At 41.4% G+C, this 19,229-nt stretch overlaps 1 protein-coding gene across 2 annotated transcripts in view; it reads right to left on the bottom strand.

Moving 5' to 3' along the window:
- The window catches only part of LOC124777048 (AN1-type zinc finger protein 4-like), a 75,671-nt gene extending 58,642 nt beyond the window's left edge, over positions 1–17,029 (bottom strand). For both annotated transcript variants that reach the window (XM_047252315.1, XM_047252316.1), the window contains exon 1: positions 16,425–17,029. In XM_047252315.1, coding sequence (XP_047108271.1) covers positions 16,425–16,587 — 163 coding nt within the window. In that variant the 5' untranslated portion in view covers positions 16,588–17,029. The remainder of the gene's footprint in view (positions 1–16,424) is intronic.
- Positions 17,030–19,229: the final 2,200 nt, after the last annotated feature.

The raw sequence follows: 19,229 nt of genomic DNA, 5'->3' as shown, positions 1-19,229 counted from the left end.
TGCTGCCACCAATTGAGTACCTGTTCGAGTGACATCCATTGTGTCTGAGAGTCTGGCGAGATTTAGGTCCTCAGCGGACGCCAGAATCTCTACCTTACCCTCAGATGCAGAACTTCTAGGTTGTGGTGGGTTGGGTGCCACCACAAGTTCCTTCATCTTGGAGGTCTTCTTCTTGGACTTTTCTCGCTGTTACTTGGGTTTCACTGGCTGGGAGGACTTCACTGATTCAGTTTCCGGGACGGAGGAGGATCGCAAAGCCCTACGACCAGCTGCTTGTGGGCACTTATGCCACTTCCGGGCGTCATCCTTCCCAATTGTGAAAAACTGGGAAGGGAGGGACCCAAGGGACCCCTTGCGAGTGAGAGGAGCCGAAGAAGTTGGACGCTTCTCCGGCTTAGAAGACGGGACGGATGCCCCCGATGGGTTGGGGGGTGTTGCTCCCGAGGTAGGTGGTGCAGGAGCAACAGGGTGGGTAGTGACCCCCGATGGGCAAGGGGGCATGTGGCGTTGTACGGCTCAGTGAGCCAACTGGAATTCGTTGAACTGATGGGGCTATCATAGTTGTCGTAGCGGCGGCATATGAGGAAGACATTCGCACAGGATGGAGTCGTTCATATTTCCTCTTAGCCTCAGTATAGGTTAGTCAGTCCAGGGTCTTTATTCCATGATTTTCTGCTCTTTCTATAAGATCCTGCAGTCTGGTGAGCAAGGTGAATGATGCTCTCCGCAGTTGACACAGATGGGAGGCAGGGCACATGGAGTATTGGAATGTGATGGGAGTCCACAATCTTGACATGTGAGGCTGGAAGTACAGCGGGAAGACATACGGCCAAACTTCCAGCACCGCATCGGGGAGAGATATAGGGCTTCACATCGCAGCAGTAGACCATCACCTTGACCTTCTCTGGTAATGTATCATTCTTGAAGGCCAAGATGAAGGCACCAGTAGCAATCTGATTATCCTTCGGACCCCGATGAATGCGCCGGATGAAATGACCACCTCGACGGTCTAAATTGGCGCGCAGCTCGTCATCAGACTGCAAAAGAAGGTCCCTATGGAAAATAACTCTGGACCATATTTAAACTCTTATGGGGTGTGATGGTAACTGAAACATCCCCCAACTTGTCACAAGAAAGTGCCGCTTTTATCAATACTGACACAGAGCGCATTTTGGACAAGCCCTCCACCTCCCAAAACTTGTCCTCTAAATGTTCTACGAAGAATTGAGGCTTTGTTGACATGAAAGACTCCCCAACAGCTCTCGTACAAACTAGGAACCGGGGCCAGCCTGAGCCTTACGCTCCTCCCACAGTGTGGCCAGGGAGGGGAACGATTTGGGATCATATTTCTGAGCATTGAATTGAGCCTGAGAATGCTTAGAGACTGCTGGCGGACGGCTACCAGCAAGAGATGGTGTACCACGCTTCATTGCGTGGCATTCGCCATGATGCCACCCACTCCGACCAACAGCCCTCCCCACGGGCGCCACCCAGCCTCAGCAAGGACCACCTGGCAGGATGGCCATTGCCAGGAGTCCTGATGCCCCAGGGAGATAGGTATCCACTCCTTGGCATACGTAGGGAGTTAACGGCACAGGAATCAGCAGAGCGATCCCTGTGTCGACAGGGGGCTACAACTAACATGGTACATGGCGGCCCCACCACAATGGACTGGCTACCGTGCTGGATATTAGGTGCAAGGAAGTTCATGGTCATAGTCTCCGCAAAAAGCAACACTGCACAATGTATGGTGGAAATCGCACCCAGGAATGTATCCTCGCCCAAGAGATGGAGAATGAGCAGGACGGCAACGCGACGACGAGAAAGCTGGCTACAGGTCTCAATGCGCGATGGACACAATGCACCATGAAGGGCATCCTTCCCCAAATGCCTCTCTCTTCAGAAGAATTTGGAAATGTTGTTGTTGTTGTGGTCTTCAGTCCTGAGACTGGTTTGATGCAGCTCTCCATGCCACTCTATCCTGTGCAAGCTTTTTCATCTCCCAGTACCTACTGCAACCTACATCCTTCTGAATCTGCTTAGTGTATTCATCTCTTGGTCTCCCTCTACGATTTTTACCCTCCACGCTGCCCTCCAATACTAAATTGGTGATCCCTTGATGCCTCAGAACATGTCCAACCAACCGATCCCTTCTTCTGGTCAAGTTGTGCCACAAACTTCTCTTCTCCCCAATCCTATTCAATACTTCCTCATTAGTTATGTGATCTACCCATCTAATCTTCAGCATTCTTCTGTAGCACCGCATTTCGAAAGCTTCTATTCTCTTCTTGTCCAAACTATTTGTCGTCCATGTTTCACTTCCATACATGGCTACACTGCATACGAATACTTTCAGAAATGACTTCCTGACACTTAAATCAATACTGGATGTTAACAAATTTCTCTTCTTCAGAAACGCTTTCCTTGCCATTGCCAGCCTACATTTTATATCCTCTCTACTTCGACCATCATCAGTTATTTTGCTCCCCAAATAGCAAAACTCCTTTACTACTTTAAGTGCCTCATTTCCTAATCTAATTCCCTCAGCATCACCCGACTTGATTAGACTACATTCCATTATCCTTGTTTTGCTTTTGTTGATGTTCATCAATTTGGAAATATGGAGGTCAAACCCAAGAGGGGACCATCACGTATAGGCCGAAACATTTGAGACTCCTTTTAGTCATCTCTTATGACAGGCTGGAATACCACGGGCCTATTCTAACCCCCGAACCCAGAGGGGGGCCTTTACACAGGAAAACCCAGGAGAACTGCCCCAATTAATTCCTCATACCACTGAAAAGATGAGTGAAATCACTGTGTCAGTGGTGTTCATAAACATCTGAAATTGTTACAACAGAGAAAAGCTATAGGGCTTGATGGAATCCCTGTGAGATTCTACATTGAATTTGAGATTATTAGCAGCTTTTCTAACTATAATCTATTGTAGCTCCCTTGAACAAATAACCATGCCCAATTCTTGGGAACAAAAAGCATAATTCACACCCCTCTACAAGAAGGATAGTAGAAGTGATCCACAAAACTACTGTCCAATATCCTTGACATTGGATTGTTGTAGAATCTTAGAACATGTCCTGAGCTCATACATAATGAACAGAATAACCTCCTCAATGCCAACCAGCACAGATTTTAAAAAATCATGTGAAACCCAACTCTCATTTTTTCTCATACAAGATACGGAAAGCTTTGAATCAAAGCAGTCAGGTAGATGCATTATATCTTGATTTCTGAAGAGTGTGTGACCCTGCACCACAGCTATGCTTACTATTGAAAGCAAGGTCATATGGGGTATCAAGCGAAATTTGTGACTGCACTGAGGACTTTTTGGTAGGGAGGACACAGCATGTTATGTTGGATAGAAACTTACTGTCAGATGTAGAAGTAACTTCAGGTGTACGCCAGGGAAGTGTGCAGGGACCCTAGCTGTTCATTTGTATATTAATGACCTGCAGACAATAACAGTAACTTCAGACATTTGCAGATGATGCTGTTATCTATAATGAAGTACTGTCAGACAGAAGCTACATAAATATTCAATCAGATCTTGATAAAGTTTCAAAGTGGTGCAAAGATTGGCAACTCGCTTTAAATGTTCAGAAATGTAGAATTGTGCACTTAAAAAATTGTATCCTGTGACTAATATCAAAGCGTCACAGTTGGAATCTGCCAACTCGTAAAAATACCTTTTAATGCTTTGTAGGGATATGGAGTGAAATGATCACACATGATCAATCGTGGCTAAAGCAGGTGGTAGACCTTGGTTTTACTGGTAGAATCACTCTACATAGGAGATTGCTTACAAACCATACATGTGACCAGTTCTAGAATACTGCTCAAGTGTGTGGCACCTGTACCAAACAGGACTAACATGGGATATTGAGCACATACAGAGGAGCGCAGCACAAATAGTCATGGGTTTGTTTGATCTGTGGGGAAAGTGTCACAGAGATACTGAAGGAACTAAACTGGAAGATTCCTTAAGGGGACATGCCCCTGAACGGGCTGCATTTTTAGCATTATCTTCACCCTCCTAGTGCAACTGATCTATAAGTGAGAGATAACTCAAAATTCTTATACACAATTAGGGTCACTAGTCAAAGCATCTCCCAAAAAAACATTCGAGATATTTATTATATTTTGGTACTGACAACAATATTTATAATATTATGAAAAACGAAATACTATTTCACTGCGGTACCATTTTCTTTGGAACTACAGACTGCACAGCTTGGAAAGAGTCAGAGTACAGACAACATTCACATAAGTGTTTTATGCCTCCAATTTCCTTCCCTGATGCTGATATTTGAAAAATACTAGTAATTTATTTTACAACAAAAATATTTAAAAATGTACCTCAAATATAACCGACATCATCATCATCATCATCATCATCATCATAATGTTACAAATTTTTCAGGAAATAGTACCGATTTTTGTGAGTTTAACTTCACTCGTATATGAGAAAAGTGTACCTGAATGATGAAAATTCAAGTTTTTGGTAAATTGCAAAAGAAGATTTACAGATGAACTTACCACTATGCTCATTTAGAACATTCCAGCTGCATACTCCAGTTGTCCTCCTGTTTCCTTATCCTTCATACTCTCTCTCTTCATTCATTTCTTTATCCTTGACTCCTTGATAGCAGCTTCTGCAGCTGTCTCTGCTTCGGTTACCTGCCACTTATCAATAGCAGTTAAAGCTGAAGTCATATTCCTACCCATCTGGATGTTCAATTTCTTCATAACATTGATCCTTGAAATTGCACCATCATTGAAAGTAATTATTGAATCCATTACACCAATCTTCAGCACTGTCAGCCCAACAAATACAGTTTTGGGTATTATTCTCTTCCATATACAGCTGTTGAAGCTTTCATTTGCATTCTGAGAGGGACCATGCACACATTTATTTGCCAGATCCCTATGTCAGCAGGTGGTAAGGAATGCTTGTGGGTATATTGTATGCCTGTAGCATTGGTCAACCAGTACTTGCACCACAAATCTTCCCCTTTTGGACACAAACCATGCTGTAGGGTTTCATCTGTTGACACACTGTGAAACCATGTTGCCCAAACTGCTCGTCTCATGTTCTCCCAATCTCCTACATTTCTCTTTATTGCTAGTGCATAATATTGGGTCAAAGAATCAATTTCACTTTTTGTAAGATAACCTGGACCACTGTGTGTTTTCCATCTGACAGTTTTTTTCCACTGAAGTCTTTACATAATTTTCTCAACTGAGCTCCCATTCTTTTTTTGTACATGACCAACACATTCAGGCTTTTCTATCAGAGTGTCCCCATATGGTCTGTCATTAACAATAGTAGTGTGTCATTTACAGTCTCCATCCCCAATGTAGCCTACATACCTCACACCATGACTAACCTCTGATTTTCTAAAAATGTTTACAACGCCTTTCATTTCCATGTTTCCACTTGGGCCATCAAAGTTATTTACACAAACATGGGTGCCAATAAATTTACTTGAACAACCCTGGCAGTGCTTTGTCAGACAATCATAATCTAGTATCCTACCAGCTTCAATAAATGTGGCAGTTACAACCCCATTCAGAGAAGTATGACCTCACTTCTGCCAAGATCCATAAAAATGCTGCTACAAGGTCTGTGTTTTCAGAGAAGGCTACTGCTTCTTCTGCTGCTCTTTTCATTGAATGTTCACTTACACCAAATAAAGCATTATCTATTAATTTATTGTATCTGTCAAACCTCAGAGGAGATGGAGGCAAATCCATCACTGCACAAAAAGCCTGGGCAGCTCCTCTTCTCCTTCCAATACATTGTATTGCATAAGCAAGCTGAATATTTACACTGTAACATCGACTATCAGTTACTGGCAATGTTATAGTATCACTGCGCATCTTACACGAGTTACAGGCAATCATTAACCAAATTTAAAGACCCTTCCTTACTGAAATGTCCTCAGAAACATCAATACTATCTTCACAATTGCAGTACTTACATTTCACAGCACTCTTCAAGTCTTGACAGCATATTTAGGTTCACAATAACATTTCTGTCGTTATTGCTATTCACAATACTACCAGGCATGTTCTTATTACATTCAGAAAGCGAAGTTAGCGTCTAGAAGCACTGCCTGGAACACAGTTTTCGCGGGCAACTTTTGGAGCAACTGAAGTGTATTATTCGGTTGTGTTTGGAAGAGAGAGAGAGAGAGAGAGAGAGAGAGAGAGAGAGAGAGAGAGAGAGAGAGAGAAACAAAACAGCACACAATGACTACAAAACCATACGTGTATGAAATTTCAAAACCATATATTCTCAGATCCTTTGTTTACATTTGAAACATAGACTCCTAGACATGTCTGTACTTTGGTTCCGGGAGTCAGCGCCTTCTACGATACACTTGTGTTAACGATCTGTAAGTAACAACAGAAAAAAGGAACAACAAAATAATGCATCATGCATTCTGACACTTCAAACTGACAGATCGGTGTGGCCCTTGTGCAACATTACAAACCTCAACTTAAGAATGAATGGAAAATAATAATGCCCATAGACTATACATTTTTGAAATCAGCGTCAAATGCTCTTTTTTATAGACCACTAATTTTTTTTTTCAAATTTTTTGTCATTTTCATGAGCATGTCCCCTTAAGACAGACAAACTGTCCTGAGAAAGTCTGTTAAAGTTTCAAGAACTGGCTTTCAGTGTGACTCTAGGAATATATTACAACCCCCTATCTATTACTCACTTGGGGACTGTAAGGATAAGATCAGAATAATTACTGCAAACACAGAGGCATTCAAGAAACCATTGTTTTCATGCTTCATAAATGAATGGAATGGGAAGAAACCCTAATAATGGCTACAACGAGACATATCCTCTGTTATACACTTCACGGTAGTTGGTCGTTTGCACAAACCTACCTACCATCAACGATATCTCAACTTCGCCAACTGCCAACCATTCCGTACTAGGAAGTCCCTTCCACACAGCCTAGCCACTGGAGGTCATCACATCTGTTGTGATGAGCAGTTTCTCTCCATATATGCCAAGGGTCGCACTGAGACTCTCAGAGACTGAAATTACCTCCAAACCTCATACAGAAACAGAGCTCTAATGACTCCTCTCTCCAGTCACCTACCACCGCTCAGAGATCCACTGTATGGCTACGGAGGAGCACTCCTCTCATGACTCAGAACCACCCAGGACTGGAGACACTCCTCTTGTGATTCTCAGAATCACCCAGGACTGGAGAAACTGAACTACATTCTTTGCCAGCATTTCAAATACCTCTCCTTGTGTCCTGAAATGAAGAGTATCCTCCCAACACCCCCTCCCACAGTGGTATTCCACCACCCACTGGACCTATACAATATCTTTGCCCATCACTACTCCACTCGCGCTCCCAATCCCTTGCATTGTGACTCATATCCCTGAGATCGATCTAGATGTGAAACTTGTCCCTTAAATCCTTCCACAATCACCTACTCTTGTCTTGTCACAGGCATCTTCTATCCCATCAAAGGCAGGGCTACCTGTGAAACCAGTCTTGCAATCTACAAACTACCGTGTCACCATTAATAAGCTGTCTGTCCGCATGAAGGGCCAACACCAAAATCTGGCCAAGAGACAGCTGGACCAACCAGCTGCTAAACTTGCACAACACAATATGCTTCACTCCTCTGGCTGCATTACAGCCTGTGCTATCTAGTTTCTTCCTACAAACACCAGCTTTTCTGAATTGCACAGATGGAAACTCTCCCAACAATACATTCTTCATTCCAGTAACCACTCTTCCATCCCAACCTCAACCTTCACTAATCCCTGTCCTCTACCTTCCTATCTCCTACACTGCTCTCACTCAAGCTCAGACACCTTCTATTCCACCACTACTCCTACTAGTCTTTTTCCCCTTCTCTACTTTTCTTCTCTCCCTTCTTCCAAGGCCCCTCTCCAGCACAGCCTCCTGACTCTGCACTTAACAGCCTGTCCTGGCCCCACCATGTCGCTGCACACTCCAACAGTGTCGGCATAACTGCCGTCTGCTTCACATCTGCTGTGCTGCGAGCTACGTTAATTTAAGTATTAACTGTATTTTTCTTACTTGTCACTTCTTCTTCCATGTGTTTTTGCTTTTAGGAAGCTTTAATTTTTGAGTACTAGTAATGCTGTACCATAGATTTCGTGTTTGTTTTGAATACAGTCAGAGACCCTTTAGTCAGCTGTAGTGCCAGTAGTGCATATTTTCACTGTTTTCAACAAGAAGTGTCTAGTAACCACAGTTCAGTCAGCTATCAGCCGCCTTCAGTGATTTAGCAGTCTAGTTAAAAGTTGATTAACTCTCTACAGTAAATTGTTGATTTCTTAGGATGGATAGGATGTGTGACTGCTGTGTACGGACGCAGGAGGATCTGCCCACTGTTCGCGAACAGCTGAACGCGTTGATGGTCGCGGTCAGCCTTCTTCAGGCTGCTGCCTCAGAATGTAGCAGCAGTGGGGAGTCTGATGCGTCGCATGGTATACCCCAGGTGTTACATGCTTCACCCACGGACCCTGCTGTCGAGACATCTTCGCAGGTACCAGGCGCGGTTGGGCCACCCTCTCCCCAAGGGGAGTGGCAGGTTCAGCGGCGTTCGTGGCGCACGAGGCGGAGGGTCAATGTGGAGGCTGGCCGTATGGCATCGCCCGCTCTGCCTGTGAGTGGACATGTGGCCGCTCCTTCAGCAAGGTCCAAGGAGGCACACGGGGGGAGGGGTTATTAGTGATTGGGAGCTCCAACGTTGGGTGGGTGATGGGGCCCCTTAGGGAAGTAGTGGAAAGATCGAGGAAGAAGGCCAATGTTCACTCTGTCTGCTTGCCGGGGGGTCTCATCCGAGATGTGGAGGAGGCCCTGCCGGCGGCGATAGAGAGCACTGGGTGCACCCGACTGCAAATTGTTGCTCATGTCGGCACCAGTGACTCCTGCCATCTGGATTTAGAGGTCATCCTCAGTTCATACAGGCGGATGGCAGAGTTGGTGAAGGCGGAAAGCCTCACTCCCGAGGTGGAATCTGAGCTAACTATTTGTAGTATCGTTCCCAGAACCGATTGTGGTCCTCTGGTTTGGAGCTGAGTGGAAGGCTTAAACCAGGGGCTCAGACGATTCTGCGGAGATCTGGGGTGCAAATTTCTCGACCTCCGCTATCGTGTGGAGAAATGTAAGGTCCCCCTGAATAGGTCAGGCGTGCACTACACGCAGGAAGCGGCTACAAGGGTAGCGAGGTATGTGTGGAGTGCACATGTGGTTTTTTTTAGGTTAGACAATTCCCTCCCTAGGCCCGACAAGACGCCTCCTCAGACGCGACAAGGTAGCAGTAGGCAAAATGCAACAAGGAATAACAATATTAATGTGCTAATAGTAAACTGCAGGAGCATCTATAGAAAGGTCCCAGAACTGCTCTTATTAATAAACGGTCACAACGCCTATATAGTACTAGGGACAGAAAGTTGGCTGAAACCAGACGTAAACAGTAATGAAATTCTAAACTCAGGTTACCATAGAGACAGGCTGGATAGTGAACGGGGAGGCGTGTTTATGGCAATAAAAAGTGCAATAGTATCGAAGGAAATTGACTGATAGCCGAAATGTGAAATAATTTGGGTGAAGGTCACGATTAAAGCAGGCTCAGACATAGTAATTGGATGTCTCTATAGGCCCCCTGGCTCAGCAGCTGTTGTGGCAGAGCACCTGAAGGAAAATTTGGAAAATATGTCGAGTAGATTTCCCGACCATGTTATAGTTCTGGGTGGAGATTTTAATTTGCCGTACATAGACTGGGAGACTCAAAACATTTATAACGGGTGGCAGGGACAAAGAATCCAGTGAATTTTTTTTAAGTGCATTATCTGAAAACTACCTTGAGCAGTTAAACAGAGAACCGACTCGTGGCGATAACATGTATGAGCCTCTGGTGACAAACAGACCCGAACTATTTGAAACAGTTAATGCAAAACAGGAATTCAGCGATCATAAAGCGGTCACTGCATCAATGATTTCAGCTGTAAATAGAAATATTAAAAAAGGTAGGAGGATTTTTCTGTTTAGCAAAAGTGACAAAAAGAAGATTTCAGAGTACCTGATGGTTCAACACCAAAGTTTTGTCTCAAGTACAGATAGTGTTGAGGACCAGTGGACAAAGTTCAAAACCATTCTACAATATGCATTAGATGAGTAGGTGCCAAGCAAGATTGCAAGAGATGGAAAAGAGCCACCATGGTTCAACAACCGAGTTAGAAAACTGCTACGGAATCAAAGGGAACTTCGCAGCAAACATAAACATAGCCAAAGCCTTGCAGACAAACAAAAATTACGTGAAGCGTAATGTAGTGTGAGGAGGGCTATGCGAGAGGCATTCAATGAATTCTATGTAATGTCAAACAGTTTTAGAATTTTGGAACACTTATTATGTTCGAGTATAATGACTTTTCTGGAGACTAGAAATCTACTCTGTAGGAATCAGCACAGGTTTCGAAAAAGACGATCGCGCGAAACCCAGCTTGTGCTATTCATCCACGAGTCTCAGAGGGCCTTAGACACAGGTTCCCAGGTAGATGCCATGTTTCTTGACTTCCGCAAGGCGTTTGATACAGTTCCCCACAGTCATTTAATGAACAAAGTAAGATCATATGGACAATCAGGCCAATTGTGTGACTGGATTGAAGAGTTCCTAGGTAACAGAACGCAGCACGTCGATCTCAATGGAGAGAAGTCTTCTGAAGTAAGTGTGATTTCAGGTGTGCCGCAGGGAAGTGTCGTGGGACCATTGCTGTTCATAACATACATAAATGACCTTGTGGATAACATCGGAAGTTCACTGAGGCTTTTTGCGGATGATGCTGTAGTATATCGAGAGGTTGTAACAATGGAAAATTGTACTGAAATGCAGGAGGATCTGCAACGAATTGACGCATGGTGCAGGGAATGGCAATTGAATCTCAATGTAGACACGTGTAATGTGCTGCGAATACACAGAAAGAAAGATCCTTTATTATTTAGCTACAATATAGCAGGTCAGCAACTGGAAGCAGTTAATTCCATAAATTATCTGGGAGTAGGCATCAGGAGTGATTTAAAATGGAATAATCATATAAAGTTGATCGTCGGTAAAGCAGATGCCAGACAGATTCATTGGAAGAATCCTAAGGAAATGCAATCCGAAAACAGAGGAAGTAGGTTACAGTAAACTTGTTCGCCCACTGCTTGAATATTGCTCACCAGTGTGGGATCCATACCAGATAGGATTGATAGAGGAGATATAGAAGATTCAACAGAGAGCAGTGCGCTTTGTTACAGGATCATTTAGTAATTGCGAAAGTGTTATAGAGATGATAGATAAACTCCAGTGGAAGACTCTGCAGGAGAGACGCTCAGTAGCTTGGTACAGGCTTTTGTTGAAGTTTCGAGAACATACCTTCACCAAGGAGTCAAGCAGTATATTGCTCCCTCCTACGTATATCTTGCGAAGAGACCATGAGGATAAAATCAGAGAGATTAGAGCCCACACAGAGGCATACCGAAAATCTTTCTTTCCACGAACAATACAAGACTGGAATAGAAGGGAGAATCGATAGAGGTACTCAAAGTACCCTCCGCCACACACTGTCAGGTGGCTTGCGGAGTATGGATGTAGATGTAGACATAAAACAGGCAGCACAGTATCTTTCCCCATCCTCCCCTCCCCTCCTCCTCACCCCATGCCGCCTCTTTAACCCCACTACTCACCCCAGTAGAGTGCTACTCACATCAGACACAGATCACAGTCACCAGTTGGGCACCACAACCCAGAGATAGCTGCCATGTGTGTGCCTGTTGTGCTTGTGAAGAGTGTGTATGTTTTTTGTTTCAGAAAAACTTTTTTTGTCTGAAAGCTTAAATGTTTTGCAGTCTTTTACATTGTGCCTATCTGTGACTAAGTGCCACCTCTGCATGGTGCTTAGCAATATATCCCCTCATATTATTGTTAAGATCATATGGAAATAAGATTTGTGCACTTGTGGAAATGCCTAAAAGCTTGGTGCTACAACAGAAGGCTAGATGCTTACAGAAGGCTACTTGTTCATGGAAACATTCTGAACATAGTTTACGGAATGCTGATTACAAAATTTATAAACAAAAAATTAATAAAAAACAAAAAACAGAGAGTATACTAATAAATAACACAGCCAAGAAAAAAGTTTGAGGAACTCTTGTACAGATAGCAAACGAAATTCTTCAACTTAGATGTTAACACTTCGGTTTACCACTCAATTATTTCAGTTCTGGCAGAAGTCTACTGAAAATGAAACCCGCTAAATAATGCATATCATTTTTCCACCTAGTGTTCACTGAAGGTAGATTGTATTTTCCTCTTAATGAGTCAATACTGTCCACAACAAATCCTGTGATGGAATGTATGTAAATGGATGGCACAACTGAAACTGCGCATGACACCTGAACAAAGGCCTCCATGGAGTTTGCAAACTGACACCGCGGGTCAATCTGACTGTCCTTTTCTGGACTAAGAATATTCTTAGTGGGTGCACAGAGTTGTCCCAAAACATACCGCCATGTGAAATATAAAGTGCAAGTAAACACAGTAAACAAGCCTTCATGTTTCAGCGTTAGATACGCTGGAGATTATTCTGATGCTATACGTACTCATACACAAGGCCAGACCAAGTATTCAAGTTTATCATCGATCAGATGAGAGGCACTTTCATTACCATAGGCTGCCACTCCAATAGACCAAAGTCTCCTTAGTATCCCTATAAAAGACATACAATGGCATGTGTGCTCCTAACGCAAAGCCACTTTTGATGAGAATACATGCTCTGTCATATCAGTCCTTTTCTACAATATTGGCAAGATTACAGCATGTCAAAGGGGTGTATCAGATTAACTTACTGCAACAATCATTTTCCAGGCTAAACCACAAATCATCTGCAAACAGGTTATCACCTAACTGCTCGTAAGTCCATCCATGGTGCACAAGATAAAACATTCACTTAATGACCCAGAAGGTACCTCTGTGTGACGGGAACACATCTGGCTGTAATAAAGCATACAGGATGACCTCTTCAGCATTTCATTTTCACAAGATACGTCCACTTTAGCTGTTAAGAAGTGGTTCTGGAAAGAGCAGATGAGAAGAGAAGCTTCTGGCGTTTCATTGGTAAAAGAAGAGTGCAATTTACAGGCCATCTATTAAGACATAAGGGACTCCTGTACACAATCATAGAGGGATATGTCAAGGGAAAAAGACCAAGAGGTACATGGATCAAATCGTGAAAGATGTGGGATGTAACACCTATAAAGAAATGAAGAGAAAAGCTGAAAGACACACAGAATGGAGACAAGCTGCCATTGTAGCTGTTGCAAACCAATCCCTGGATTGACCACTACAGAAGAAATGAAGAAGCTGTTACAAACTTACAGCTAAAGTGACTATCTTTTCAAAATGATATATCCAGGCTGTGACTGCCATGACTACAGAAATCTGCTGCGAATATACAGTATCATTGGACATGTGTGATCTATGAAGTCTTTAACCAGGGCATGTGTTATGACAGGTGGACATTTTTACATGCATAACATAAGAAAATAATCCTGGCGATGTCTGGTTGTACACTGTCAACCATGCTCATACTGCTATTAAATGTTTCCTTTGTCTTGGAATCTACTCCACATGTGTGAAATGCATGTATTGATGATAAATTACTTGCCCTCTTTACTCAAGACTATGACTTGTCTCCAATCTACCAGTGAACCTAACCTTGCGCCACATGTGCGTAACACATGTTCAGAACAACTATAGGAAAGAATCCTGCTGAAAGTCTACTGAAAATGAAACCCACTGAATAGCACATATCATTTATTGGGAATACTGAAGAATGGGAACACAATCTGTCAACTTTGAAAAATAACGTCATGCACTATCACAGATGATACATTGCAAAGATAGCTAGACGAATGTTGACAAACAGAGGAATGTAGTACAGAGAAAACAGATCATGGATAAATACCACATGTCTATATACTTTGAATGTAATGTTACATATATTGCTTTTATTGCAGTATAAAGTCCTAGTATCACATTCTTCAGCTGATCTAGAATAGGATACTAGTAGGACTACTTGCGATAGCGAAAAAAGTGACAAATGTAAAATTTGTATCCTGTACTTGTATCATACACAGGTTGACTGAAGAATAGGATGCTAGTACTAGTGAAGGTGAAAAAAGTGACAAACATTAAATTTGTAACCTGTACTTTAGCTGACGTATACAGGTCAACAGAACAGTAGGACACAACCTTCATACTTCAACTGAGGTACAAGATGCCGTCGCTTATTTTGCTTTCACTAGTACTAATATCCTAGTCTTCAGCTGAATAGGATACGAAAAAGTTGCAGAGGAAACAGCCACTGGAACAATTTACTGTCACACAAAGGTATAATTCAAAACAATACACAAATTATTTAAAACTGCCACAAATGGCAAAAAGTTTACACAATATCTATCTCTTAATAACACATTCATTTATTTTAATTTATGATTATGACACTCTGATGCAGAAGATAACTGATTTATCATCTATGGCTCATCTATGACAAATATGATGTCACTGGTCAAAGCCAACAAGCTGTATCCCATTCTTCAGTTGAGCCCATTTTTCCACCTATTGTTCAGTGAAGGAATGTTGTATTTTTCTTCTTATGAGTCATTACTGTCCACAACAAAACCCATGATGGAATATATGTACACTTATGGCACAGTTGGAACTGCGCACGACACCTGAACAAAGACCTCCATGGAGTTCGCAAACTGACACCGTGGATCAACCTGACTGTCCATTTCTGGACTAAGAACATTCTCTTGGTGAGTACACAGAGTTGCCCCAAAATATAACACCAAATGAAATAATAAAGTGAAAGTAAGCACAATAAAGGCTTCGTATTTTAGTGTTAGACACACAGGAGATTACTCTAATAGTGAAGATGACAGCATTCACTTTCTGCACACTATCTTGAGCTTGATATTTTCAAAAAAGGCTGTCTGTCTAGCCTTGGTCCTAAGAATTTAGGATAGTCTACTTCACTGACTAACCAACTTTGTACAATAAAATTTTGCTTTTAGTGACTTCCACCAGAAATTTAATCGGATTATGAAAGGAATGGTAAAAAATCAAGGCATTGAAAGCAATACAATGCTAGAACTAAGCAATAATTAAAGGAGAAGTAAAAATATACAGGTTGTGTTTGTACGTAGGTTAGTCCAGACAAAGGATCTCTCAGAATTCATCTGTGGTGAGAGAAACACCACCTGTTTCCTACGTACGTCATCCCCCCCCCCCCTCCCCCCGCACCAACCAGTTTAAGTGCAAAAATAACAGTAGAGAATGCCTTCTAGCCAGGAGATTAACAATAGTAAAAATGAGAAGACTAGAAACTTAGTGCACATCGGCTGGAATGACAATAATAAAACACAATGAGAGAAATAATAAGGTCAGAAGGTAGCGGAGTCTGTGTACTCTTCCTTCCCAAAGCCAAAGCTGCAGATACATGCTCTAGTTATATGGAATACCAATTATGTGATATGTTTTGTGTTGCCCTGTTACGTTTACCACACACATTCTCTCCATAGGCCCTAGTTCATTTTGCTGTGTGGGCGACAAAGCACTCTAAGAATGAACTTAAGCGTATGCTAGTTCATTTACAATGAAAATTCTATGGTGATCATGAATACATATGCAAGCTTTGATAAAATACTCTGTTTCTCAACAGAAGGTGTCCTATGAACAATGATGGTAAGTATCAAATATGCAAATGATTATATTATTTAGGAACACCTGAAGTTATACAGTATTGCAAGTACAAATATATTGCTCGCCTCACTAAGCAACGGTAAGCAGATAATTATGCTTAGAGCTCCATCAATTTGTATATGGGTTACCATTTTGTATAGGGGCAAGGGCAGATAGAGTCTGACAGCTGAGACCTATGTACAAAAGGAAATCACACTAAAATTTTAAGGTACAGTTATGCAGGTTCGCAAATGAGCCTAATAATAGGTCATGTAATTACGACAAAAATTCAACAAACACAAAAGTTAAAATTAAACAATTTCTTACTAATGTACCAGAAAAGGGAAGAATCTCATAAATAAGGGGCCAAGGAAAGCAAAACAAGTACTCTACTCTCATTCATTCAGGAAATAGTGAAATGTTACAATTAAATGTACGGCTGGGGCAATTTCGATCTGGTGTTTGTAAGCTGGTTTCTAAAATCAAGGTTACCTCTGATGTCACATATAATTTTAACCCACAATATGTTAACTCAGTTATAGGTTACTCATTGCTATTGTGATAACAAGTATAACTACAACATAAGTAGTTCATTAGTTTCTTACCTTCAACTCGTTGGATTTTAGATTTGATGGACATTATTGTATCGAAGGGTGACACTGTCATTTCGAATGCTGTTCCCGTAAGTGTTTCAATGAAAAGATCCATCGTTCCTTCTTGTTGTAATGAAGACCGATACTTCGGCCGTGATCCATGCTGCGACATCATACATTTGCACTTTTCCCAATCTAATCGCTTAAATGCGCAATATTAATCATCATCTATATTCTCTGAGGAACACAGCGGAACTGTGTATGGCGTATCCGCATAATTTACGGAACATTGCATTTTTTGACGTTATATCACTGTACACATGTCCCGATGAGCTTGATATTTTATTTTCCAATGAAGCAGATTTATTCGGACAAGTACTTCACATATGACTTTATTATATCCACAATTGCTTTCAGCAGTTTTGAAGTTAAATGTGTAAAGAGCAAATCAAGTTCGGTGCTGTCAGAGAGTAGTGAGTTTATAACCTGTAATTTACGAACGTTCAACTCGTGTGTAGATTAAATCAACAGAATCAACAATATATATTTTTTTGTTTCACAGTTTCAATTCACAAACAAATCTTTCTAAACCATCTTTTAGTTTCTTTAGTAACTCCAAAGAATCTTGCAGGGTTGCCAATGGTAATGAAGGTCACATTTCAGAACACAGCTTCTAGCCTATAAAACGTTTTTATTTACAAAGCCTTTTCAGTATTTCAAATGTTGTAGGTAATTAAATACACAATCCTGTTATGGATAAGAAATCGGCTTGAATTAGCAAACGAGCTGAAGATTATTGTGACGAAGAATAGTGCAAAGTACCAAATAAAATATTCAAATACTATGACCTCAATTTTCTGAACAACTTTCAAGACAACTCGTAAATTATAGTTTTTTCTGCACGAAGTATCGCTGACGATTATTTACAATTTTTTGGAGAAATCTCCAAGGTGCAGTACTGATTACGGACGTGCTCATAACAGAATATTTTTAACAGAGCCAATTATAATGTCTATTTAGTAAGAACCGTCCACACGCAACGATCTGTCTGTGCAAATGTTTGCGCACATTATGCCTGCTGCGCAGACAGATCGTTCCGTATGAATAGGAGATTTGCATGGATATGAGACACCTGGAGTTGGAGGTTTCAGCGAAATTGCTTAAATCTGTGGGTTCAAATCACACCTGCACAGACAAGTCCAAGTGTGTACACAGGAGATCGTCAGAATTCTGGCGCGCGAACGTGTTTGGGTTAGACGTTTGTTCAGTCCAAACTTTCTCGTCCGTGTGTGCATAGTGAATTTTAAAACTTCAGGTACACGTAAGTGGTATAGAGAGGTCATTGCCGAATGTGTAGAAATGTACACGAGTCATATATGTATGTGAAAAATTAACAGGAGAGAATACAGCAAAAGACATAAGAAAGTAACTGCTTACAATTCTTTAGTAAGCGGTTGTGGAGAGGAACGGCAATGAAAGATTAGATTAGATTAGATTAATACTAGTTCCATGGATCATGAATACGATATTTCGTAATGATGTGGAACGAGTCGAATTTTCTAATACATGACATAATTAGGTTAATTTAACAACATACTTAAGTTAATATAACAACTTTATTTTTTTGTGTTTTTTGTTTTTCTTTATTTTTTATTTTTATTTTTTTAAATATTTTTTTCTTTTTTTTTCTTAATTTATATCTAAAAATTCCTCATTGCAGACTATTTACCGCGAAGAACTAAACACAGGAACATAATCTATTCGATCTGGCGCCGGAAAAAGAAGAGTAGGCCCTATTTGCTCTAAGGATGAGCTCTGTCGGAATATTGTGTTAAACTGAAAATGAAATACGTTGAAACAGTGGCTTTAGGGACATACGGATAATTACGCTTGTTTTACTTTCTGATATAATATGTGGTCTGTGTCAAAAGTGCTTGAGAGGTGAACTGTAGAATTCACTACCATAATACTAGAAGTAAAAATTTCCGGATAAACTGGGAATCCCTGTCTACAGTTCACAACGAAGTTATATATTCTGGTGCAAAAATCCTACAGATTCCTGGTACACTTTAGGCAGGGAACAGAAATTCCCAACTCAGAAACAAAGTAAACTGTAGCTCACTGACAACGTATACAATTTGCAAGAATATATTGTGCTTCAAACACGTCTAAAACTGTAAAAATATTATCTGTAACTCAGAACTGAGGTTCAATACTGTACTTGCCTTCATGAAGTCATCCTGCAGGATGGGTAAATAGCTTTGCATATGTAGGATATGAAGTCTTTCAGTCTCTGTTTCGAAACTGCAGTAGAAAATTCTAGGTATTTGTGGCTACTTCCTGATTCTAGGATTCTTAAAGTCACTAAGAGGCTCTCATGTGCAGAAATTGCTGTCCGCCTACAAGTATTTTTTCATATTATACGAGGAGTTATGAGTGTCAAAAGACAACCATACATTTCCAAATCCACCTGCAAATAATTACAGCGGTCGTTGGGTTCGCCCTGCAACTCATGAAGTGAATTTATGTGCGGGAACTACGATCTCATAAGCAGGGCACTTTGATCAGTCTTCCTGTGCCTTTCATTTTGTTTGCAACTGTTTTGCAACACAAATTGCGAACACAGACCATGGTAGAATTTCTTCTATTTCTGAATACATGAAGTAAATTTTGAAGTTACGAGAGCGCAGTCGCTTGCCACTGAAATTTCTTTTTTACACCGACAGATGGCGGGTGAGCAGTGGATAGGAACTTGTGTCATGTGAACCCATCACATTTGCAGCAATCTATTTCATGTACAAATATTTGCGCAGATAT

This window comes from Schistocerca piceifrons, chromosome 2, assembly GCF_021461385.2.
Source record: "Schistocerca piceifrons isolate TAMUIC-IGC-003096 chromosome 2, iqSchPice1.1, whole genome shotgun sequence".
Classification (NCBI taxonomy): domain Eukaryota; kingdom Metazoa; phylum Arthropoda; class Insecta; order Orthoptera; family Acrididae; genus Schistocerca; species Schistocerca piceifrons.
Note: the sequence above shows the minus strand (reverse complement) of the source record. Positions and strands in the feature narration are given on the sequence as shown.